The 25,576-nt window shown below is 41.9% G+C and overlaps 2 protein-coding genes across 4 annotated transcripts; both read right to left on the reverse strand.

Moving 5' to 3' along the window:
- Positions 1–805: 805 nt before the first annotated feature.
- LOC117649459 (lipase 1-like) lies at positions 806–24,805 on the reverse strand. Of its 3 annotated transcripts, XM_034392274.1 has the most exons (10): positions 24,534–24,805; positions 23,880–24,070; positions 23,629–23,772; positions 19,007–19,196; positions 3,653–3,767; positions 2,655–2,919; positions 2,201–2,359; positions 1,435–1,519; positions 1,167–1,312; positions 806–1,054 (listed from the first exon to the last, which is right to left on the reverse strand). In XM_034392274.1, exons 3-10 carry the CDS (start codon positions 23,713–23,715, stop codon positions 908–910), a joined length of 1,194 nt encoding a protein of 397 aa, XP_034248165.1. In that variant the 5' UTR covers positions 23,716–23,772; positions 23,880–24,070; positions 24,534–24,805; the 3' UTR covers positions 806–907. The 3 variants fall into 3 exon arrangements, with proteins under 3 accessions (XP_034248165.1, XP_034248168.1, XP_034248166.1); XM_034392277.1 differs by lacking the exons at positions 19,007–19,196; positions 23,629–23,772; positions 23,880–24,070; positions 24,534–24,805 and adding an exon at positions 17,161–17,254; XM_034392275.1 differs by lacking the exons at positions 19,007–19,196; positions 23,629–23,772; positions 23,880–24,070; positions 24,534–24,805 and adding an exon at positions 16,927–17,114.
- LOC117649460 lies at positions 9,655–11,639 on the reverse strand. Its single transcript, XM_034392278.1, has 4 exons — positions 11,467–11,639; positions 10,910–11,012; positions 10,564–10,822; positions 9,655–10,117 (listed from the first exon to the last, which is right to left on the reverse strand). The coding sequence occupies exons 1-4, from the start codon at positions 11,619–11,621 to the stop codon at positions 9,942–9,944; spliced, it is 693 nt and encodes a 230-aa protein (XP_034248169.1). The 5' UTR covers positions 11,622–11,639; the 3' UTR covers positions 9,655–9,941.
- Positions 24,806–25,576: the final 771 nt, after the last annotated feature.

Below are 25,576 nucleotides of genomic sequence, written 5' to 3' on the forward strand. Positions count from 1 at the left end.
ATATTAGGGATCCTTAACTTCACTGATATTCCAAACGCTATGAGTATAGCACGTATGTTGCAATGCATTAAGATATTGCACCATACGTGCTATGCCATAGCCATATTGCACCTTACGTGCAATGCGTCCCGAAAACGCCCTATGCTAATGCATGGGAGGCATTGCACTTCACGTGCAATGCAAAAGCATTGCACGCAATTGAGTAGCAACTGACAGAACTGTTTAATGATTGCACCTAATTACTGATATTCCAGCGCTATATAACACGTATGGATTCCAATGCACTTGAGAATTGACATAGTGCTGATGCCAAGTACACAATGTAGCAACAATACAGTGATTGCGTCCCGAAAATGCCCTATGCTAATGCATGGGAAGGCATTGCACTTCACGTGCAATGCAAAAGCATTGCACCAATTGGTCCAATGAAAATGTCCTCAAATGCATTGCACCAATTGACGCTATACCGAGCGCTATACTCATAGCGTTTGGATTCTCAGTGTTACCCCGAAAGGGCATCATAACGTTATCGGAAGCGCCAAGTCATAACCCTTGACTCGTAAGTTATTTTTGTTGGATCTCGAACATGTATTTGGAAGTACTCGCAACAATCCATTACCTTAGCAAACATCGTCGTATGTTACATTGTGAAAGCAGTGTAAGTTAAATGTTCCCTAGCTGCTACTCTTCACTCTTCAATAGAGATTACAAGCCTTTATACCTAGTTCGCAAGGGTGAGGTGATTTCTTCAATGAAGTGGTGTGAAAACTTCGTTTAAGGTGAATACAAAAAAAGTCACATAAAATGTTTTGGGCAGGTTTCATTTTTACTAATCACAAACTTACTGAAATTCCTCGGTGGATGGCTCTCCAACACGAGTAATTGAAAACACTTACAAATGACAGTATCACAAATAACTTAAGAGATAGGCTATGACCTTAGTGTTGACCAATTCGTCTAAACCCTCGCCGAGAATGAAATCATGGTGCTGGTATCGCGGAACTTTGTTGACGGACACAGTTGAAGGAATAGTTTTCGTGAGAGTATCACAATCCTGCAAAATGAAGGACATCACGTTGAAGAAGGAACGTAGACTAAGCGAAAGTTTGAAAGAAGACAGAGAATGTATGCATGTTGGTCGCTTCTTTTTCAGCAATTCAACTCGCCTTGATGCTGACTGTCCTGTCACTGATCCCGCAGAAGAAATGGACCGGTGAAGCGACAGCCTGCAGGTTGTAGGATGGCGGCTCAGACGACCCGTACAGCTCAAGGTTTCTAGCCCTTCCGAAGTCGTACTGCCTAAACTCGCCACCTACATAACAAAGCGTCGCGGAGAAGGGATAGGATGAAATCGCAGAGACTTGAGCGGCAAATTACTGAGCAGGCGAATTCACACAGCGTGCGGTGTGAAGCCCGGGGAGAAGAAAAAGTTACCTCTCTCGATGCTCTGGGCGTAATGCACACATTGACGTATCGAAGCCCCAGATGGAATTCGGACGGTGAGTCCACGTAGCAGCCTCTGCAATAAGAAAACAAATACACTCTGCAAGCAAACGTATACACACTGCAAGAAAAAGTGTGAATAGTTTACGGTAAAAACGGAACCTGGTTTTCCCAGGAAGCCAATGGTGAAGGCATAGGCGATTTCCAGGGAGTTCCTGGGAAAACCAGGAACCGTTTTAACCGTGTACAACAAAGGTACAACAAAAACTGTACACCTAAAGTAGAACAGGGATTGTAGAAAGTACAACGAGAACTGTACAAACCACAACGAGGCCTGGACTGCACTGCACAGCATTCCTCAAGCCGGTTCCATTGTGCTTTGTACCACAACTTTTGTACTTTGTAAGTATAAATTCCTGATAAAAACGTTGCCAGAAATTTGTGCACTTTTGTTGTGTTTTCTTTCTTGCAGTGCAACATTGCCCTCTTCAGCATTTGCGAAGAGTCTTGATAAATGCAATTTGTCGGTCTGGGTAACTATGTCACCCACCTACTGCACGGCAAAAGTACCGCCTGGGATTCCCAGGCGGTGCCTGGAAAATAGGCCCTTTTCCCCATGATGTGCCTGGGAATCCCAGGCGGTACTTTTGCCGTGTGCTGTTTATTATTGTACCACCCCAAGACGGGAAATGAAGGGTATATCTGTGATCCACTTGGCTTTTAATAAAAAAAATATTGGGGAGTTGTTGGTACGTACGTCGGCAGCTGAAGGACTGTGCCTTCCCGCGAAAAACTCCGAGAGCAGCGTGCATATTGGCGCCAGGATGATGTTGCGCTTGGCCACATGGCAAATGGTGGTCAGGGACACATCCGAAAAAGGTAGCTTGTCGTTTATTATGTGGTTCCCGGTGGCGTCCTGGAAAATCATGTTTTGCAGGTGTTGCAGAACCCTTAAAAATGCTACACTGCAAATCCTACTGCACTCTAAAAAGCCTACGAAGCATTTCCTTCATAACTACAAAGAAAATAAAGGGATTGTAGAATTGCTTCGAATTATGAAGAAATGTTTCGTATCACGAAGGATTTTGTTTCGTGACACGAAGCATTCTTCGTAGATTTTTTACAATGCCTTCATTTTTTTTTCGTATTACAAAGCGGTTCTTCGTTACAGTTTTTACTGTGTGTGGATACAGGCATACGGCAAGACGCACCTTGAGTAAATTAGTAAGACCAGGGAACATTTTCATCGTGACCTTGGTCAATTGCCACAGACCAGTCGGGTGCTTGATGAAAGCCGACGGGGCGAAGAAAATGTTGGCTATGACCTTGGAATTGTACTCCGGACGTTCGGAGTAGAGCACCATGGAGGCAGTGCAGCTCATGGAGTAGGACACAGCGAAAAGGCGCTCGCGCCCCGTGATGTTGAGTATGTAGTCTATCATGGCGGCCTGGTCAAGGACGCCGTTCTCATGCCAACTGAAACAAGAGGACCACACTGAAATTCGAAGGGTTAGACATCTCACCAATTTTCGGCGATACAAAATGTATCACCGAAAAAATGGTCGTACACACATGTATCACCGAAAAAATGGTCGTACACGCATGTATCACCGAAAAAACGGTGAGACATCAGCGAGATTGGCCCTTGTTTTCCTGGGGAAGTATCACCCTTTTTTCGGTGATACATTTTAGTATCACCATTTTTTCGGTGAGGCAGTTATGTCTCACCCCTCAGAGAGTGAGGTGTATCACTATTTGATTTTCAGTGCAAGAAGAATTACAGCTTAATTTTGCAATTAAGTATCTCTTTTCCGCAGTAATGACTGTAAAGATAATGCGATGGAAAGTTATCGCAAAAATGCGATAAAGTTACTACAAAACGCTCTTTTATCGCAACAGTTAAGGGGCGGGTATTGCAAAAAATTACAATAACAAAATAATTGCACTCCGGGGTGCGATAAATCGAGGAAATTGTGTCGTTTTGATTTCTTTCTATTGGCCAATTTAACTTTTGGTCGTAGGACAGCAGTGGTGTTGCCACGGAAATTGTTTTTCGACTTGAATCAAACTTCGTTGGCAAAGTGCCCGTTTCCCGCCCATTTCCGTGGAAAAGCGTCGGGTCTGGTTCCATAGTTCCAGGCTGATACCTTTCAGCACCTGGTACTGAAGACCGGAACTAGACGCGAGTTCGTTCCATAATCCAACTCACCTGAAGTCCCAGAACTCGTGTGACTTCGGACTGAGAGTTTTGTGTCTCAGACCGTAGGGAGTTCCTCTATAGTTACCCAGCCATACATCGAATCCATTGTCCACAAGCTGCAATGCTGTACCACAAAAAAGAAAAAAAAATGCGAATTATAGTCAAGTTAAGTGTGCACGATTTCTCGTCCTGAAATTTTCACTGAGATTTTCAATGTCACTGGTTTTCGGACAAAGGGACTTTAGTCCACATGTTAGTCAAAATGGTTTTATTGTTTTCTCAGAGTGCTGGCGAGACTTCACACAAAATGGTGAAAGACCTATGATCCTAAGGACATTAGTTCGGAGATCCGACGGCTGACGCATGAAGCCTGAAGCCCGTGTTCCGCGGCCATTGTGGGGCCACCTTCAACCTCATCGCATTTCATGTCAATAGAAGACCCTTTCATTAGACCATTTAATATTTTCTCTCTTAAAGTTTACTGTCAAGTTCATGGAACAGCTTTTCCTTGTACGTCCCTATTAACCTTTTCATTCACCCTTGCAAAATGGAAAATATATGGGCACTATATGGACAAAATATATGGCCCAACATGTATTGACGTCATATGTGGAAAAGATAATTTAGCAAGATACTTTTCTGATATAAAAAATATGTTGCAAATATATAAATTTCATACGTTGCTCTATATGTAGGCCATATATAGTGTGAATACACCATGGAGTCTGACGACTCAGAGACTTCCTTTACTATTATAAAAGAATGTAAACTTCGCCTAGCGCAGACATCCAATTGTGGTCCTACCGTGGTCATCTAGAACTTTTCACGCTACACTCAAAAAAGACGTTTAAAATTTCCGAACTGTTCCAGTTCACTTGTTGAACAGGATTTCTCAAAACTTCTTGGAGACTTAAACGCATGGAAAAGAACCTTTCCCCTGCTCAATATATGGCGTCAATATATTTTACAATATAAAATCATGTTGAGAAATATAGCCGTCTTTCAACATCCAGTGCCAAGATTTTAAGAAAAGTTACTTGAAAAGTCTGCCCTCCTCATCCTGCCCCATCCCAAGACGGGGACCGTGTCAGATATTGAAACATATATTTCGCGAAGATATTATTATATGGGGAAATATATGCAGTATATATTAACGGGCACCAATATATACCCCCATATATAAACCACGTATTGTGCAAGATAATTTGCAATATATTGAGCAAGATACAATTATATTGACAACGCATGAAACATAAATGGAGTCATATATTGACACATATTTTCCATACATTTTCCTTTTTGCAAGGGCAAATTCATCTATCTTGCATTACCAAATTTACCTTGGTTCAAACATTTTTATGTTAAGTCACCATTCAAAGATTACACCGAAGCAGTTCCAAATTTGTCTCATCCGTTACCTGTGTACATGTATTGCAGCTCTCTCTTATTCTTTTCTCTAACACTGCATATTGACTAATACTTTTATAATAACTTTCCACAAACATATTGTCCACTTTGTTTCAGTAAACAACAAATACATGTCAAATATTAGTTTAAAGATGGATGGAGAGATTTCAATTTCCAGATTTCTTACTATAGAATTTTCACCTTTTACCAGACTGTTAGGTTTTCGATGTTTCTTTCAAGACTGAACTCATGCCGGCCTCACAGATGTTCCAGATACCCCACTCCCCTTATGTCTTCACAACGCCAAACCTGGCCGGAAAAGGAAACTGGTATGTATGAATGAAATACATTGGATGTATGGGCTTGGTCGAGGGGTGACCGACTCCGAAAATTTGCGTACGAGGAACATGTTCCGTCGGAACATGTTCCAATTTTGGGAACATTTCGGAACATCTCGGAATATCAGGAACATAGGAAATACCAGGAACATCTGGGAACATCTGGGAACATCTAGGAACATTTGGGAACATTTGGGAACATCTGAGAATATCTAAGAACATTTGTGAGAAAATCTATCAAATCCAGTAAAAAAGACTCGTTTGCAGTCGAAGGCTATTGATAGAATCATTACTGCCTCGATTGTTTCTTCTGCTACTCCACTCTGCCTCCTCTGACTGCTTTTCACCCAAAGATGTAGAAGAGATTGTAATGTGACTACCATCTCTATGTGCAGAATAATCTTTTCTTTTCTTGCTATAAAAGGAAATGTTTCATGCATGGATTTAATATTTCTATTTGAAAAACATTGACACTTTTGACTCAAAATTTTAAATCCATTTGTCGCCTCTCACCAATTTTGGAGCTGCTTTGTGTCATCTATATTGTGAGTTTGTGTGCCAGCTATTGCAACCTTTACTTTGTTTCGTAGTTTCTTATTATTTCAGCAAGCGTAGGAGAAATACAAAAATTAGAAGAAATACATGTTTTTGAAATTTTTATTTGCATGCATATGCAGAAGTGCCTCCTGCTTCTGGGGATTTCACAACATGTTGCTACAAATAAATTAAAATTTGTATATATTATATATATATATATATATATATATATATATATATATAATTATATATATATATATATATATATATATATATATATATACACATGCATACATACATACATACATATGGATAACAAAAATAAAATACAGTGCAATTGCTTTCATTGCTGTTTCGTTATTTATAGTGTTTGAGTCTTAAAGCTGCACTTAGCAATAAAACACTGCATATACCCTCTTTAAATACTACTCAGGTCTCTGAAGTCAGTGGAAAAATTAAACAAAACAAATATTTGTCACTAAAGCAATGCTTCTTATGATAGCATGACTAGTAGAATTAGTATGTTGCTAACTTACAGGTAAAACTAAAAGAAATATTGCACTGAGCTTATTTTAAAATTAACAGACACAAATAAAAGCAGCAGGAAAATTACCATAAAATCTTTCTAAACAGTCCTTTGGAAAGTCATTAGGAAAACGATCACGTTTGAGTCTTAAAGCTGCACTTATCAATAAAACACTGCATATACCCTCTTTAAATACTACTCAGGTCTCTGAAGTCAGTGGAAAAATTAAACAAAACAAATATTTGTCACTAAACCAATGCTTCTTATGTTAGCATGACTAGTATGTTGCTAACTTACAGGTAAAACTAAAAAAAAATATTGCACTGAGCTTATTCTAAAATTCAAAGACACAAATAAAAGCAGCAGTAAAATTACCATAAAATCTTTCTAAACACTTATTAGAAAAGTCATTAGGAAAAGGATCACAAAAAACTACCTTCTTGACTTAAAAGAACGGAACAGAGATCTCATCTCTGTGCAAACTCTTCTATCCAAGCTAAGAGATGAAGCATCTTGGTTTGGCCTCGGAAGAGTACATACATAGAATGAAATATTATGAAATCCATGAGAGAAGGTTAAGTCAGGCACTAATGAGTTGCCCTTAAGGGCATACCATGCACAGAGGACCCCTACACTCTTCTCAGTTTTAGGAGTGTTCACCATAGCAAAATTTCTGGAATATTGCAGTTCTTTGTTCGTATTTCCAGAGAGATATCCAAAGGCAATGGTACGGCCCACCAAAAATGTTTTCTTGTCAGCTGTAGCAAAGGCACACCAATCACCTTCATTTATGCACTCAGCTTTGATTACTGATTGAACAAGCTCAGCAGAATTTCTCGATGATAAGTGATGGACCTCTGGCACCTTAACTCTATGAAGCCTGTCACTACTAAGTTTTGTGCCTTCTTGACTCCAGATGTACAGTAAAGTTTTTTTCTTAATTATCACAGGTTGCTTGAAGCCATCTGCCACTTTGACATACATGCTGTTTGGGGCTAAACTCACATTTTCCCAGGTTTTGACACCAATAGCTCCAGTTGAAACCACGCACAAATCTTCAGAAATTTCTATAGCTTCTTCATCCGCAAGACCCATCTCATCTTCACTTATTTCTTCCTCTGCATCCATTTCCACCAGAGAGCCATCATTATCCAGGTCCTCATCAACAGGAAACGAAGCGAAAGAGAGAGATGGTTCGGGAATAATGCTTGATTCCATTCCAAGCTTCTGAGCTGTCTTCAAGGCAAGAGCTTCCGCTTGGGCAACTGCATCTATAATTTCTTCATCACTTGGCAGTGGAAATTTTGGAGGCACTTCCTGCCTGGACTTAGTTGAGCGTCGACTGGAGGGAAAAGTAAATGTATCACCCAGCGATGCCTCAACGTCAGCTTGAAAATCTATCCTTCTGATGCGGTGTAAAAGTTCCAAGATGGTAAAATTTACCACTGTAGTCAGGGTTGAAGTAAGTAAGCGAGCAAGGCGGAAGAATGCTTCACAGCATTGACTGGAAAATAACCAGGGGAAGAACAAATCATCTTCTGCTAAGTCACGCAAGGTGATGATAAGAATAATTAATGAGTGTGCATTAATTTCAATACAAAAATAGGCATTGCTGGTGATGAAATTATCTTGAGGATTGTAGTTATTTTTTATCAACCAATCACGCCACAACCTGAGAAAGAAAACCCACCGCCAAATGGAAATTATTCTTTGAAGTGGTGACAACATTTTATCTTTATATGAGGCCACGACTTGTCTTGTCATTTTCAGGTATGTAGCTGTCCCAAGGCTTCCAGGAACTTCTGTCTTCAGTAGGCGGCAAACATTTCTCTCCATCATTTTTTCTATTGACCTAAAGTTCATTTTGTCTTGGGAACTTAAGTCACTTAGACACAAATTATGCTGGTCTTTACTCACATTTTTTATAAGTACTCTGAGGTCAGCAGGTGAAACAAGAAATGAGCCCAGCGGAAGCAAAATTGATGGGGTTAAAAGTCTGTTTCTTAGCTTTGTAGCTATGTGGATATAATCCTGAATGCACACTTTTTTAGAAGAGGAGTCAGACTTAAACCATGATCCAAACTTGCCAGCTGATGTGGAAAATGTTAGATTTTGCATGCACTTCATGAGCCGGGTGTCGCCATCAGAGGCATGAGCAAGAACTATGATGCCATGCTTTGCTGCTTCATCTTGGAGGTATTTCCACCTTCTGGAGACATCTAATGCAACAAACTTATTATTAGATCCAAATAACGATAGACAAATGGGTGCTGCTCCATCAGCTAAAGGTTGAGCCATCACACAATAGCCATGATTACTGAGGGTATTTTCTTCAATGTGCTTTTTGATTACAGGTGCAGATGTTGCAGGAAATGCTCCTATCTCAGGAAGGCCTCGTTCATCTAATTTAGGGACAAGTCCTACCAGCTGATTTGTTGCTGAGTCGTACTGAACCTTGCAGATGATCCTTGTTCCGTCCTCACCAATTATGATCATCTTGGGGTATCCTCTTTTCTCCAGATATTGAGCGACCAAGTCAAATCTGATCTCGCCCTCCTTCAGAGTATCATTGCTGTTGGAAATGGTGCTCTGGAGTACAGATATACATGGAAGGCCTCCTGGCAAGTTAACATAGAGTAAGTTATAAAATTTTCGACCAGCAACTTGGAACATGTAGGCAGAGAATTGTTTCCATTCTAGGAAAAATCTTCGACCATGAGGGTCTCTTCCTGCATTGCTTTCAGAGGCGGCAAGAAGGAATTTCAAAAAGTTGCTCAGTTTACCTTTTGATGATGTTTTGTTCTGTTTCTCTAGATCTTTAGACATTGCATCAAGTTTCAATTTTAAAGCATTATTTTCCTGAAGCACACTTGTCAAATCACGAAGAGAAAAATATTCATTAATTTTGTGGCAATTGACCGCAGCGGCTTCCAATTTTCTCTGATTTCTTGCTCTGCGACTCCAATCAGTCTTGGTTTCTCTTTGGCTGCGTTCTGGGTTTGTTGAAAGTGAGAGAGCAGATGCAGCTTGACTTGCGCTCTCAGTATCTAAAAACCCAAAGTAGATTCATCTTCAGATTCATCACGGATTTGGTTTCCTGAACATTTCTTTTTCGGTGAAATAGGAGCTGACTGAATTGAATTAATATCATTATCAGAGTCATCAACAGTATGAACCAGAACTTCAACATTCATAAGTCCCGGGTTAAATTCATCTTCTTCAGTAGTTTTCTTTTCAAATGATTTTCTTATGTCCACATTCTTTGTGCCCTTTGTTTTCATTTGACATAGTCTGATGTGTTTGTAGAAGTTACAGGTTTGCCATGGAGTTGAGGCGTTCGGTTTCTTAATAACCCATTGCTGATTGCAAATATGACAGTTAACAGATGCCGATGTTTCTTGACAGCTTGTGCAAGTTGGTATCACCTTTAGATCTTTGATGTTCAGCGTACCTTCATAGTGTTTTCTTATTGAAGAATTCAATTTTTCCTTCAGGGCTTGGACTGGATCTTCTGGTTGCACCTCTTCAGTGCGAGGCTTCTTGGCTGGCACTGTGTTAACAGAACTGGGAGATTTTGTTTTCTTTGCAGAGAAAATTTCTGGCAGCTTTTTTTTTTCTGCTGTTCTACAATCTTCTGTGATATATTCCTGAGAAGTTGTTTGTGACCTGTAAATAAGTATTGAATGAGTAACATTTATAAAAAAGTTAGATGCACAGCAATAGACAGCTTTGTTGATAAAGTTGATACTGGTTTTCAAACTAGAGAATGAGTAATGCATTATATTGCATTCTAATATTACATATCATTGTAACTAAGGGAACTAAGGTGTCATTCACATATTTTCTCAGTCAGTCCACACTATTGTAAATTAGTTACCAATATTGAGATACATGTGCACTTCTTCCCTACAGTTGTAGGTATATTAAATGGAACTTTGTTTCTCAATGTTTACTACATTCTGTTCCACACAGATTAGGAATACCTTAAACTGAAGGAAAATAGTGCACTGGAAAGAAGTTAATGAGTAGAGGCAAACAAAAGAAAATGTGGGTATAGTTCCATTGATAACTGGAAGGAAATAGAAAGTGTTAAATGAGAATGAAAATTTTACCTTCTAGTAGCTGAAATTTATCTGGTTTCGATTTGAAAATTCCATAGTATTGTTGGACTTCTTCTTCAGAAAGCAAGTCTGAACTAGCCTTCATGAAAGCTTCAATCTTGTTAAATACTTCGTCATTAATTGAAGCCAGAAGGCTCTTTGAATCGTAACCATTCAATGCCAGTATATTTTGAAGCATAAGGGGTATCTGTATATCAGTCTCTACCGCTAGTTCAGACCACATACTTGTCGCAGTCTGCGTTGACTCGTCCTGAATTAAAAAAGAAACAAAGTATTTCAATGTCTTCACCAGGTAAAAAAGATAATGAAGAAATTTTGGATGTTTTAAAGTACACACCTTCTTACTGATTCCGTCTGAATTTTGTTCAAAGTGATCACCTCCTCCTTCGGCCATTGTTATGCTTGTTGCTTGAGTACGAGTGGATTGTAACTCAAACTTTCTGAAAACAAATCACAACCAAAAGCAATATTAGAATATGCTAAAAAAGGAAATGAGAATGTTGAGCTGTTAACAAAGTGTGCTTTAGTCAGACATGTTTTCTAGAACTGCTTGACAACAAAAACAACGTCACATTGAAGGGTACTATTTTGGTGAGGTTAAAGATACTTGTGTTCGGTTACACATGTACGTTCCTCACTTCAATGCGTAGGAAACAATTTTTCTAGAATTTCAATGCGAAAATTACGCGAACTGCCACAAATACTAACGACGAGAGAGTTACAAGAAGTGACCTGTAAGAAACAAACTTAACCTTTAAAACGCAGCAGATCCGAGCAGATGTTTCCAGCCTTTCCGTTTACATATTTTTACGACTCGGAACACGCAAAACTAGCAAATAGTAAACACGCCGTTGATTTAAAACATTTCGGTCGATCAGAGGCGTATATAATTACCTTTTGTAGTACCAAACTCGGACATGCACAACTTGACTATGTCCACAGGTCGCAGCTCGTCTCTGGCTCGGAGGGAATGCCGTTTTAGAGGGCGATGGTAGCGCCGTGGAGGATGGATGAACTACGACAAGCTGCTGTAGGCGCCGATACTCCATGCTGCACCGGTGGGCGACGCGGACCGGCTATACTTGTATTTTTTGAAAAAAAAAAAAGGGGGGGACAGGGAAAATATCGGAACATTTCGGAACATTTTGGAACATTTGGGAACATTTGGGAACATTTGGGAACATCATGGAATATCTGGAACATTTTGGAACATGAGAACATTAGGAACATCAGGGAACATTTTTCGGAACATTTGACCGATGTACGAGGAACATCGGAGTCGGTCACCCCTCGGGCTTGGTGGTTTTCATCGGGTACTTTATGAGGCCATAGTTGGCGGGCCTGCCGTTCGTGCTTTTGTCTGAGTTTCCCCCGTTGTTATTGCAGGAAGCTACAAAATCGCCCTCACCGCAATCATCTTCATCATCATCATCACCATCATCAGCAGCATCTTCATCCAGCTCGTCGCCCTCACCGTCGCCCGTAAGTACGGCAGCACGGCCGCGTGTACCGCTTCCCACTCAACTCAAATATGCTCGGTTTCTCCACCACGGTATTAAAGGGCCTCACACAGTAAAAAAAGATTCGCTGTTTTGGTGGTCGTTCTATATCCAATCTCACCGAAACGGGTACCCATACAAACCCGGCGACGGCCCGTCACCAAAACGGTGACCTGCGTCACCAGGTGGTGTTCCGCCAGAGAGGTTAGGACAGCGGTTCTCAACCTTGGGGTCGCGAAAAAATTTCGGGGGGTCGCGGCGAGGTAACTGGGGTCGCTTGGGGTGGCGGCGGTTTCCCAGCTGGCCCACACGCCGAGCACTGGCGGGAACAACTTTTAAGTTGATCAAAACGGTCACAAATGTCTATTGAAAAATCGTGTTTTGAGCCGACTTTAAGCAGCCACTGCGTCTAATCCGAGGCGGTATGCCGTCCTCCCTCAACGGGCATTTGGTCTTTGGACCTTCCTTTAGCATGCCTTTGTTACGGAGTGCGATTATCTACCTTAGTTTGTGAGCAGTATTGCCGCAAAGTTGATCAAAACGGTCACAAATGTCTGAAAAATCGTGTATTGATCAACTTTGCGGCAATACTGCTCCCAAACTAAGGTAGATAATCGCACTCCGTAACAAAGGCATGCTAAAGGAAGGTCCAAAGACCAAATGCCCGTTGAGGGAGGACGGCATACCGCCTCGGATTAGACGCAGTGGCTGCTTAAAGTCGGCTCAAAACACGATTTTTCAAAGACATTTGTGACCGTTTTGATCATTTTTGCTGCAATACTGCTTCCAAACTAAGGTGGATTATCGCACTTTGTATCAAAGGCATGCTAAAGGAGGGGTCGCGTGGGGTCGCGAAATTTTTCCTGGGGGTCGCGGAAATTTTTCGCTACAAATTTGGGGTCGCGAACCGAAAAAAGGTTGAGAAACGCTGGGTTAGGATGACCACAGCAACTGTTTTTGAGCTGTTTGTGCATATTTGTGCGTGCCCGCCGGCAACGTTACGCTTTGATGAGTCACACGAATGATTACTGACAGCCCCTGACTTGTTTTGTGTCCTATTTCACATTAATACGACGGTTAAAAGTCGCTGGCGGGAGGGTGACTGCAGTGCCGTTCTGGTGAGGTGGCCGCTCCGGAACGGACCGAGCGCCACCGAAACTAGACCGAGCGTCGCCGAAACGAACAGAGGGCCGCCAGAACAGTTTGAGGGTGTTGCTGTTCTTGTAATATTCTCGTTTTGGCGCCCAGACGTCACCGAATTGGCGAATCTTTTTTTACTGTGCAGGCCACCTTCTTCCAGAATCTGACAACCTTTATCTGGAATTTGATTCTGTTCTGCCTCAAGAGGCATTTTTGGTAATCTATTTACACATTTTGAGTTACAAGCAGTTTAGGACTTTAGAGCCGTTTTTCTCAGTTGTTGATCTTCTGAGCTTGTGTACAAGCTTTTGAGAGAACGGCTTGAAATATCGCCTTGGAAATACGCTGTTTTTTTGGGTTTTAAGATTGATGCATCTCAGTTGAAAGACAATGACAAATTTCAAAAGGTGTTTTTTATGGTTTAAAAAAATTAAGTTTTGAAATATTTCCTGATGTTCTTTCTTAAAGCTATAGGGTTCTTTTTACTGCCAAAGTAAAAGTTTATAAATTACCAATATTCTTTGGCGTCTTGTTGATGTTGTTTTTGAAATCCTCTGGTGAATGTGCAGTGTTTCCTTGTGCCTTTCATCTTTTTTCTAAATCATCTCCACAGAAGAGCGATTCTCACGTTTCGGGGTAGTTTTGGCGTCTCTGATTAGCCGAAAGTGAGAAATATCCAATTAAGTTTTTCTGATTATTGGGGTCCTGGATGATACTAGAGTTATGGCAATGATATTTATAGTAAAGACCTTTTACTATCTTCCTAAAAACAAGAGCCATAAGGTATTCCCATACGTTTTAGTGGGTGTTTTGATCACGGAAATTACGTTATCATGGAAGTTACAAAGTGTGAAAATCAGCTTTACGGCTGACTCGGGCTTGCTGTGGCTTAAAAGTCGTTCCAGGGTCAAATGATACTCTAAGCCCGACATTTCAGCGGAAAATTTTTTCACCTAGTGCTCCTGCAACATTGGGTAAAGGGTGCCACGGAAGTTACAGGTAATTGTTGATACACGCCATTTTATAATGCTCTAGCCCGCTTTGAGACCGTGTACAGCATCTTAGATTTCCGCGACCCATGCAATTATATCCCAGGGACTCCACTTTGATGGCTTGTGTCATGGAAAGTTAAAAGTTTGGCTTGGGGAGAAGTCCAGAGCTGCCTTTTCGAAATTTGTGTAGTTAAATTGAATATACGGAGGACATTTTTCGTTGCAGGATAAGTACCTTTGAAAGAAGTCTGGCGTATTGGTCTTCGGTTGAAATTAGCTCGAGACATGCCAAGCTTCGAATCCCCATCGACAGTGGGCAGCATTTTCGAACCACACCGCCACACTGGGGGCGGAAAGTTCGAGTATGTTCTCTTTGGACAATCACGGAAGTTACATTTGGGGTATTCCAAACGCCACGTAGACCAATCCAACGAACGAGAACTTTTCGAAATGTGTGCGTTTAGTGGGCAATGGCCCTCCCTAACATCAGAAACAAACCCCATGTCGATATCTGCGCAGGAGTCAGAAGAAACGAAACTACCCCGAAACGTGAGAATCGCTCAGAACTCTTTTTCAGCGATAATAGCCAATTTGCTTGTAGACCTATAGAAAAGCTCTGACAGACGCAACTTGGGTAGACTTTATCTAAAAGGATGTTTGTCACCAGTTGATCATCTTGGTAATGAATATGTTGTCCTTGTGCATGTTCTTGCAGAAAATTCGGCGGCGTATGAGGAGGCACTCGTCTGTCACATCCTCCAGTTCATCTCAGTGAAAAAACAACTAATGAGCACAATGAGCAACTGAAAGAGTAAGTTTGTTCCATTCTCGACTATGAATTTACTTGTGGAGGAAACCTATTGCAGTGCCATACTCCAGCTGAAATTTGATAAGGAAAAAGAGGAAAATCAATTGCGGATTCTTGTAAAAGCAAATTTGGACCTCAATGTGTAAGTAATTGGTGCTAAATGCTCTGCACTATGAAAGAGTGACGTTATGTTGCTGGAAGCACAATTTTAACGCAACAGCGTTGAACCAAACAACGTAAGTCCAGTCGTTTTCTGATAAACCCGGGGGGGGGGATGCCACTCGTTCCTAGGTGAGGTTCGGCTAGGCCACACATGATCGTATGCCATTTCGGGCCCGACACAAGCTCGCCTGCACTGCGAAACGAGACATGGCCGTCCTTACTAGGGTGACACGTTATGGTTTATCTGATAAAAATTCACGGTGCACAAAAAAAAATCAAAAGGTCATTCATTACATTCACAGAAAATATCCCTCACAGTATCAAAATATCGTTCAGAAAGGAAAGAAAATGAAAAGGGATGCTCTGTGGCCGCTGTGGCTTTGGGTTGGAGAGTCAACAGTAGACTATCGCCACTGCTGTATGTTGCTGGACGCGGGATTTAGCGGGACGATTGTGCAGAGAGCAACACAGAGCTTACAATTGTGTGTTGTGTGACATCATTCATTATCTTGTAAACGAGAGGGATTATTTTTCTCTCGATGATCTGCGTTCTCGTGTAAGTAACTTTGACTACTGTTCTACTGAAGTGGGCAACCTTCCCCCTTCATGTAAAATTACAGCTGATCGCATAGCTTCTAGTAACTTGAACTTTTCAGCTTCTGAAATGCTTTGCTTTACAATTTATTTTGGTGAAATGGTTGGTGATTTGGTTCCAGAGGACGATGAAGTCTGGTTACTCTACTTACAGCTTAGAGACATTCTAGATGTAATTCTTTCACCAGCTTTTGTTGTAGGTACACAAGTGTTTTTCAACCACTTGGTAGAAATATTTTTGGATTTCTATGTCAACCTTTTTTATTTTAATCTTACTATCAAGTTTCATCTTTCGTTACATTATGGTTTTTTAATGGCATTGATTGGGCCTCCTGTTTTATTGTGGGGTATGAGAGATGAAGCCAAACATAGGGAGTCAAAAATCATTGCACACTGTACAAATTTTAGGGTCAATCTGGCTCTAACCCTTCTTATCAAGCACCAGCTAAAATTAGTACAGAGACTACTGGCAAGGGAACATTCACAAATTACGTAAGGGCCTCGAGGGGGTGGGGGGGGGGGTGGGGGTCGACCAATCGTTACTAGAGTCTTAGTGGGGGTGGGGGTGGGGTTTTGGGGGGGGGGGGGGTCTAAAGCAAGCCTTATGTAAGGTTTCTGAAAAGCGCTGAAATGGGTTAAAAGTGGGAATATCTTCTGTTATGTCATGTTTGCGTTGATTTTATTATGGCCAAATGCCCTTTTATTGATTTCTAGTTATGAACCCACGCTTTTGCAATGAAAGCAGTGCCATCTTAAATCAGAAATCTGATTGATTTCTGCCTCCGAAACCGCTGACTTATCTCGTCTTCTGCACAAAACACGTAAAAAACAGAAAACCGTTTTGAGGGTTTTATGGGGATTTTTTGGGGCGAAAACCTTACGTAAATGGGGGGTGGGGGGTCTTGAAAACCTTACTTGGCCTTACAAGGGGGTACAGGGGGGTCAAAAACGCCCCAAATCGCCCTTACGTAATTTGTGAATGTTCCCTCAGAAGTCTCTTCCTCCTGTTTTGTGTGGTTGCCCGGTTTACACTTTCAATCTCAAGAATGGGCAGATTTATTATGCCAGACACCGACGCTTCAGTATGGCGATCAGAAGTCTCTTCCTCGTTTCGTGTGGTTGCCCGATTTACGCTTGAGAATGGAGAGATTTACACTACCAGACACTACGCGTCCGCCACCGATGATTCGGTATGGCGATGCAACCATGGTGCAACCACCGGCGCCCATCGTCATGATGCGGCGAGAGTCCGCAAACCGACGCGTTTTGGTAAGTACAGCACACAGTGCCCTCGACGTTGCCTTTGTCCTGTCAGTACCTACATTACGAATTTAACCAGTTGTCTGACTAGAACCTTAACCTCAACCTTCAAAACGTACGTGCCGCCTTGTACCTGGGGCACAACCAATGTTCACTCCGCCAAAATGAACTGCCCTTTTCCTAAATTGCATCAGTCTTCATTGTTGGCTGAGCGATAGCGAAGCATGTTTACTCGGGTGGTGTTGAAAAGTTTTGTCTGTCTGTCTGTCTGTGTGTGTGTGTGTCAGCACTGCTGCTCCGGAACGGCTCGGCCGATTCAGCTGAGATTTTGAAGGGTCATCGGGTATATTCTTAGCTCGCCACACACCAAAATGCAGCTTACTATCTCAATCCCTGCGGTTAAACCCACAAAAAAACACTTTAAAAATGGCAGGAAAAGGCATGGTTTACATATATAAGCGGATGGAGGAGTTTTGCCTCAATTGGTGCCAGTGCCAGCAGGGCATGTAGGGGTGTTTTAGAAATCGGGGTGACCAGACCGGTTCGACGAACCCGGTTCCGACAAGATGGGCCGCTCCCACGAGTTGGCCAGATCAGGATCTTGGAAATTTCTGAGCGCTTAGAAACTTAACCACTTAAAGTAGGTGTAAACGCCAAGCGTGGATTGTCGTGACTGGGGCAGCACCGCGAAGCCTGTTACGACGAGACACGGTCTGGCGTACACCTACCTTGTTATGTTCAAAAACGAAAGGACTTAAGTTGTTTTGTTCGAAAACGAATGGACTTACGTCACCGAACAATTGCTACAGTTTTCTGAGTACCATGTTCACTGCTAATCCAAGTGTGGACCAGGTCAACGCTACGTAGCGTGGACTACGATGGTCCAAGCTAGGAAACGTGGACCAAGCTGAGGTCCACACTTCACAGTGTTTAACTCCTCATAGGTCAATCATACTTCCAGATGTAGACTATTCGTGGTCCCTTCCATCAAACTTTGATGGAAAAGGAGAGATTTCATAGATACTCAAAGAAGATCCAAAGCTGTGCGAAGTGGAAAAGGAAAGTAGACATATCCTGCTCCTCATTCTTGGAAGAAGTGTCTCAGAAAGTAAACATTGTTGAATCGCCACCAAACTATTGTGCAAGTGTGGTGCTGCTGAGACCAGCACAAAACCTGCAGATCCCTAAAATGTTTAAAAAGAGTGCAAAGAGTGCTGCCAGGAACCTCAACTTTGAATCGAGTAAGGAAAACCTTGGAAGAAGAGAAAAGTTATGTCACTCTTATTTACTTTATATAACCTTATTATTCTCAATTTATTCTTTTGACTTCAGGATTTGCCTCCACCAGCAGACGACAACAACAGCAGACTAACTGTGCTCTGGAGGAACTTTCAACTTCTGGTGTGAGTGATGAAATTCCTGCCAGTCCTCCTGTCCAAGTGACACTACCTAACAGTGATTCAAGCAAGCATGGACCATTCGTGGTCCACGCTACCTAGCGTGGACTTGGCCCACACTTGGATTAACAGTGTTGTCTTTTACCTGAAATTTCATGACCATATTTGCCATAACAAAGCTTAAAACGACTTGTAACTGTCTCCTGAAAAACTAAAGGAAATGGACTCACGTCCCTTTGTCCAAAAAGCAGTGATGTATCTCGAGTGATTCAAGCCTATTCTGCCTGAATTAATCTGAAAATGTGTAAGCAGAACTGAGCCAGAGACAAGGCGGAGAATTTGATATCTTCGGAAGTATTGCTCTCTCTCTCTCTCTCTCTCTCTCTCTAATCAAATCAAATCTCTCTCTGCGGCGGCGTCCACTTGCGTACAAAGAAGAGCCTTTTCACGACGAGATCGAGAAAGGTCGGTTCTACCAAATGCCGAAAATAAGATTCGATCGGATCACGCGTTCCGGACTTAAAAACAAAATTGAAAATCGAATTTTGACATTGGTTACCACTTTTCGGCAAGAGTACGTACCTAGGTTCCCGTCCTGCCGGAAAATCCACTGCTCACTGCTTGTCAGAAGGCCATGGCCCAACAGGATAGGGCTGTTGTGCCTGCTGGAGTTGAGCGCGTCTGGCTTGGACAGGCGGTGCACAGTCAGGATGTAACCATCAGGCGTAACCACGTCGTGCGTGTCGTCATGGTAACCATAAGACGCCGCTAGCTGTTGATGCGAAAGGGGAGGGTTACTCAAAAATACATGCGTAGAATTCTTCAAACCTTAGTTACGCATCCTTAAAACCTTACGAAGTATTTTGAGCATACTTACAAACTAATTTACTTTGTTATACGAAGAAATAGTTCGTAAATTACAAAGTATTTTCTTTGTACACACTAAATTTCATGGGCCTTTTTTTGTCCCACGGTTTATGCAATTTTAAGCACATCCGACACTGATACAATTTTGTCCCCGTCTGGTGTCACATTTTGTCCGGCGCCAGCTGCAACTTGTACTTTCACTAGACAATTTGTCCCGCCTGGCGGACACAAAATTGCATCACCACCGGATGTGCTTAAAATTGCATAAACCGTGGGACAAATAAAGTCCCATGACATTTAGTGTGTAAGCTTATGTATGCTCAAAATACTTTATTCTAACAAACTGCTTTGCTTTGTAAGACAGTTTGTAAGGTTTTCTCAGAGCGAATCGACACCTCCGTGGAAGACTATACTTTCCCCGTGGCAGGGGAAGACTGGTCCACACTGCGAGAAAAAACTGCAGAGAATCCTGTTATTTTTTTCACAGCGTCGCTCTGTACCCACAACTACAGTGATCTCTGTCTCTTAAAAGACGGAGCTCACTGTTGTTTTTTGGGTTCATCTCTCTGTTGTCCGAGCGGCCAATGCCACATCGGGACAGCATGGCCAAAGCCTTATAGGTCACCGTTGGGTCCCCGAGGGCGTCGACGGGTACCTCACAGGGTCCCCGATGACGATGCGAGCATTTTAGACCTAGGTTCCGACCATTCGTTGAAAAGGTCTCGTCAAGATCTACTCGAATCAAGAAAAAAAAAAATTGTTGGTCAACCCCCTTTTTTCAAGATCCAGTTGACCAATCAGGATTTTAAAAAAGGGGGTTGACCAATAAATTGTTTTTGCTGAGCGATAGCGAAGCCCTTGCCGTGTTTGGGCGCACCAAAAACTGACTGGTCGTGCGTCTGTCTGTTTGTACTCACTAACGATTCTCAGTAAGTACATGGTCTTTAGCTCTCATATTTCGCATTTAACATCCCCTTAGTTTCTCCTAACACGAGTTTGTTTCAAATCATTGATTAGTATCGTTTGAAATATTCAAAACATATTTTTGAATCAGGTCATTAGCATGGTTAGGTTGGCAGCAGTCAGCAGTTACCAATTTCTCATACCTGCAGCCGCGGCTCTCAAATACGGGACAGAAGCTAAACAGCAAATAAAACAAAATAAAAAGCAGAAGGGTTTGGAAATGAGATCGACCTTAGTTTTCCAACATTCTAGAATGATTAAAACCCCTTTGGAGTATCAACACAGCGAAATATGGAGAATGGAAGTGAAAATGATTTACGTCTTTCGTTCCCCTCTCCCCCCTCCCCCGTTAGAGGGGAGTCTTCTTCAGGTCAGTGCACTTTGACAGAGCATTGTAAAAAGAATGTTTTTATTTTGACCTTTTGTATTGTGGGCATCTACTTATTTCATTTTCTATAGTGTCATCCTCTTTTTTAAATTTTCATAGCAGAGGAAATCAGGGAAATGCATAAATAACTTGTGTTGAAATTAGCAGCAAATTGGTTTGGACTCGAGAAATACATTCTATTGAAATGCTGCAAGCTGACAAGAGTGCAAAAGCACTAACATGTGTTTATTTATAGAATCAATGTATGGTTGTGTATATTTAATCCTAATAGAGTTTGGATAGATATTGGCTTCAAAGAGACGACTCAGGTTTTGAGCGGTGAGTGAATTAGTGAATGGATTTAATGAGACGATTCCTTTAACTTCACTGAAGTTAATATAACTGGTACTACTCAGTATTGTATACCTGAGTAAGATAAATTATGTTGGTTCATTAAGCCTTGGGTAGCCTTGGGTAGCCTTGGCATTGGACTCTATGTGACGAATCACTGGGTTTGAGTGACGAATCACTGGGTTTGACAATAATTGATCAGCCTACCCTAAACCGACTCTCTTAATATTAACTGTGATAACGTATTCTAATCAATATTGTTTTATTCACTGGTTCACAATGAAAGAATGACAAAATGTTTCATAGATATTACTTATAAAATTTTGAATTCATCAGTTAAGAAAAAAGAGATATCGAATAGTGACCCAATCATACGAGTAACCAATTAAGCGATTCAATGCTGGCAATTGAATGTTACTCGACTGAGGGATTCGCATTGGTGTGGCATCAGGGAATTGGTGACGACAGAGGGTGCTTCATGAAGACAAATAGTAACGATATAAAGAAATTGAGTCTTAGGTATTGTATGTAGTTTTCAGAGTACTAGTCACAAAAACTACATTTATTTCAATGCCAATCCTACATTTTCATCTTGAGCTACACAATTTGAGGCCAAACTTTCCAAGTTGAGATTTATGTGTTTCCCTGTAGTTTTCAGTGCACTGTCCTCAATATTGACCTTTAAATTGTCCTCAGATCCAAAATTTATACCGATTTGGGGTCAAATTTTTTGAATTGAATTGTACATTGATTCTTCCAGTTTTTTGAGTGCTGATAACGAAAATCACTTCTATTTTAACACCAGACCTATATTTTCATCCCATATTAGGTCATTTTGGACCAAAATTTTCAAGTGGAGTTTTATGCTGTTTCCTGCAGTTTTTGGTGTGCTGAACCCAAAAATGACTTCCAAAATTTTCCCAGACTCACACTTAACCGAATTTCGACCAATTTTGGACCAAAATTTTTAAATCGAGTTTGACGTTGATCTCAGCAGTTTTTGGTGTGCTGGTAACGAAAATCACTTCCACTTCGACTCCAGACTTATATTTTCACCCCAAATTAGGCCATTTTGGACTAAAATTTTCAAGTCGAGTTTTATATTGCTTCCTGCAGTTTTTGGTGTGCTGAACTCAAAAATGACCTTCAAACTTTTCCCAGACTCACATTTAGCCGAATTTTGACCAATTTTGGACCAAAATTTTTTAATCGAGTTTGACATTAATCCCAGCAGTTTTTGGTGTTCTGATAACGAATATCACTTCCATTTGTACCCCTGGTCTAAAGTTCACTCAATAATGAGCCCATAAGATGCACATTTTCACCACTCAAGCAAAGGCCAAAGTGTACAAACTATGTCAATTCGCATCGCTCAGCCACACTACGCGCCCACACTAAACGGCGCGCGGCGCGTACCCCTAGTTTATTCTTGATTCGAGTAGATCTTGACGAGACCTTTTCAACGAATGGTCGGAACCTAGGTCTAAAATGCTCACATCGTCATCGGGGACCCTGTGAGGTGACCGTCGACGTCCTCGGGGACCCAACGGTGACCTTTAAGGCTTTGGCCATGCCGTCCCGATGTGGCATTGGCCGCTCGGACAACAGAGAGATGAACCCAAAAAACAACAGTGAGCTCCGTCTTTTAAGAGACAGAGATCACTGTAGTTTTGGGTACAGAGCGACGCTGTGAAAAAATTAACAGGATTCTCTGTAGTTTTTTCTCGCAGTGCAGGAGTGCTGTAAGAAACTGAAGGGAAAGATATAAAGTGTACTTTCATTCCAGATACGTAACTCCACGTTGAAACGAACGACACAAAATGTCAGGTTCCTTTCGGCATTGTGACACATTCGATTGGATGTGGATCGAATCAGCCATAAATTAGCTCATTCATATTCAAACGAATGGGACACAATTGCTCAAAGGAACGTGACATTTTTCTAGATTCGTTTGACCGTAATGTCACGCTTCTTTGTGCAGTCGTCCTCAGCCTCCCTGAACTCTTTGAGTATCAACGTCACTTTATTCTTAAGAGGATAAGAGGATGCACTACTGAAAGTAGTGCATTTTCTAAATCGAGCTTTGATGTAGAACTTTGCTGTTTTTCAGGGTAAAGTGTCAAACTTGAAACCCAGAACCGACCACCGAACATCCCTCCAAATCCAGTCAAAGTAGATTTTTACACCCATTTCAGCAAAACCTTTGATATAGACACTTCCACCAGAATGCCGAGTGAAGAACAAGAGGAAGAAATGGTACCGGAACCAGTTCCCATAAACGTATTATTTATAAGTTCTGACAGTTTAAAATCATGAAACTCGTCTTTGACTAACTTTAAACAATTTTTAGTGCCCAAATGAACCCATAATATGAACAAATGAGCGCATTTTATGGACTGTTTACGGCTTTTGTTATTCTTCTTGTTCCTCACTCGGCTCTCTGGTGGAATTGTCTATTTTCCTACGCGAAATGGTAAACTGATTTTCTGAACATTTTCCACTTCTTTGGTTCATATGCAACAAAGCGACTTAACACATTGGGTTTTTTTTTAACATAATATGTTACTCCAACAAATATAAGGGTTTTCAAAATTTTCTTGAAATTTGAGTGGTATGATCTCTCTAATGTGACATCGTCCCGACGCCAAAACCTCACCTTTTCGACGGTAGTCGGCGGGAGGGAAGCCAACACACGGCAGCAGCAGGCAGCCACGATTGTGAGTGACAAAGTCCGGGCCGACATTTCGGACGAGAAAAAAAAGGGCGACTGGAAACGTTTCACGCGGAATGAGGCTGTATCCTGAAATAAAAAGAATCGGTTGTTGATTATAGTAGGAAGCGAGATGGACCTTGGAGGTGGGCGGGACGAAGTGTAAGCAAGAAGTCTCCCCCTCCCCCCAATCTTACCTTCTAGACGAGTGATGCGTGATGATGACTTTCAGATCCACTTAAAATTGAGAGATCGGACCGCAAATGATCGTATATCGAGCACCTTTGACTGTCGATGTTTTTTTTGCATCCATCCATTAAGGCCTCCTTTTTTCTCGTGAGGTCTAACTCGTCCGTTCCTCCGGGAATTCTTTTTTCATAAAGCCGGTCTGAAATTTAATAAAATGCTGGTGAAGTTATCATATGTTTTGAAATTTCATAACACGAGTCACGACGTAATTATAAAACAGTTAATGCAACAAAAAGTGTGAATAGTACAACAAAAACTGTACAAAACGAGTAAAACGGTGATTGTAGAAAGTACAACGAGACCTGGACTGCACTGCACTCGTTATGCAGGTTCCTTTGTACTTTGTACAACAGTTGTTGAAATTCGAAAATATAATATCCTAATAAAAAATTTCCTAGAAATTTTTGTTTTTTTGTTGTGGTTTTTTCTACCAGTATAGCGCACCTTGCAAGTGCCTATTCCCCCTCCTCTTCCTTTTGTACGAAACGTCGATGTGCAAGTCCAAGTTCCAAAAAGCAACTTCAGAACCATTAAAATCGCATTAAATAATTGGCACGATCTCGGAGCAAGCAGTGAAGAACATATTAATAAATAAATCCCACCTTTCCATCACACCTCCTTTCAGTTTGAGACGTGCGCAGGCTGAGCGCGTCAAATGGCAATGGCGAGCGAAGAGTTACTTGTAGCACTTAGTCTTCCGTTGAAACACTCAGTGCGTTACGATTTGATGCACCGCGAGGTTAGTACGGACACTTGTCCACTACACTTGTTCACTACACTCGGAAAAGACAACTTGTAGGACGGACGTAGCCACACTCGCAACTCTTGCGCGTCACTTCACTGGCCGCGGACGCGGCGCTGCGATGCGAGCGGCTCTGTTGACACGGAAGAAATGAGGAGCTGGAAACTGTCGAAAAATCCGAGACCGGCTGTGGCCCGGAGCGGGTAACCTCGGCCAACCTCCGGTCTGATAGCGGCCGGGACTTTCCGCACTCGTTCGAGCGCCCCGGCTAGGTTTAGATGCCTGTGGACTGGTTCCGAGAGTCGTCGTCGTCGCTCTGTCTCTCTCGCACCAATACGGGATGCCCCACGAGTGCGAGAGAAGCAGAGCGACGACGACGACTCTCGGAATCAGTCTATTGGCCCGGCTGGACTCCGGTGCCGGGTGGGGCCGGCACCGGTTGGGCGCCACCAGGGCAGCCAAGCGAAGCGGGGCTCAATTAGATGTGTGCGTCGATTTGTTGTTGACGACGGCGGCGGCGATGGACCGAAACTCATCCTTCGGCGCCTGCGCCCATTTCTTTGCCAGCGGTGGCGGTCGCCAATTTCGGCTATCTTCTCAAATTTAAAAACAAGTTTCATGAAAAACATTATTGACACCTCTTGGAGGGGAACTAGATATGACTGGTTCAGTGTCACCTTGAATTCCTATGTAGTCTTTTGAGCATAGCTTTGCTTGAAATTGAGCTTACGTTAAGAAATGCACGAATTAGTGCGTAAAGCACGAAAATGTGCGTTGTTGTTAAGGGGGCAGTAACGTCGTTTGAACGTATTTTGACGATTTTTGAACCTCCTGTTTAGACGTTTATAAAGAAATAAGTACGAATGCCAGAGACAAACGGCAGGTTTCAATATTGGGCAAGAA

Source organism: Thrips palmi, unplaced genomic scaffold (genome assembly GCF_012932325.1).
Source record: "Thrips palmi isolate BJ-2018 unplaced genomic scaffold, TpBJ-2018v1 HiC_scaffold_4, whole genome shotgun sequence".
Taxonomy (NCBI): Eukaryota; Metazoa; Arthropoda; class Insecta; order Thysanoptera; family Thripidae; genus Thrips; species Thrips palmi.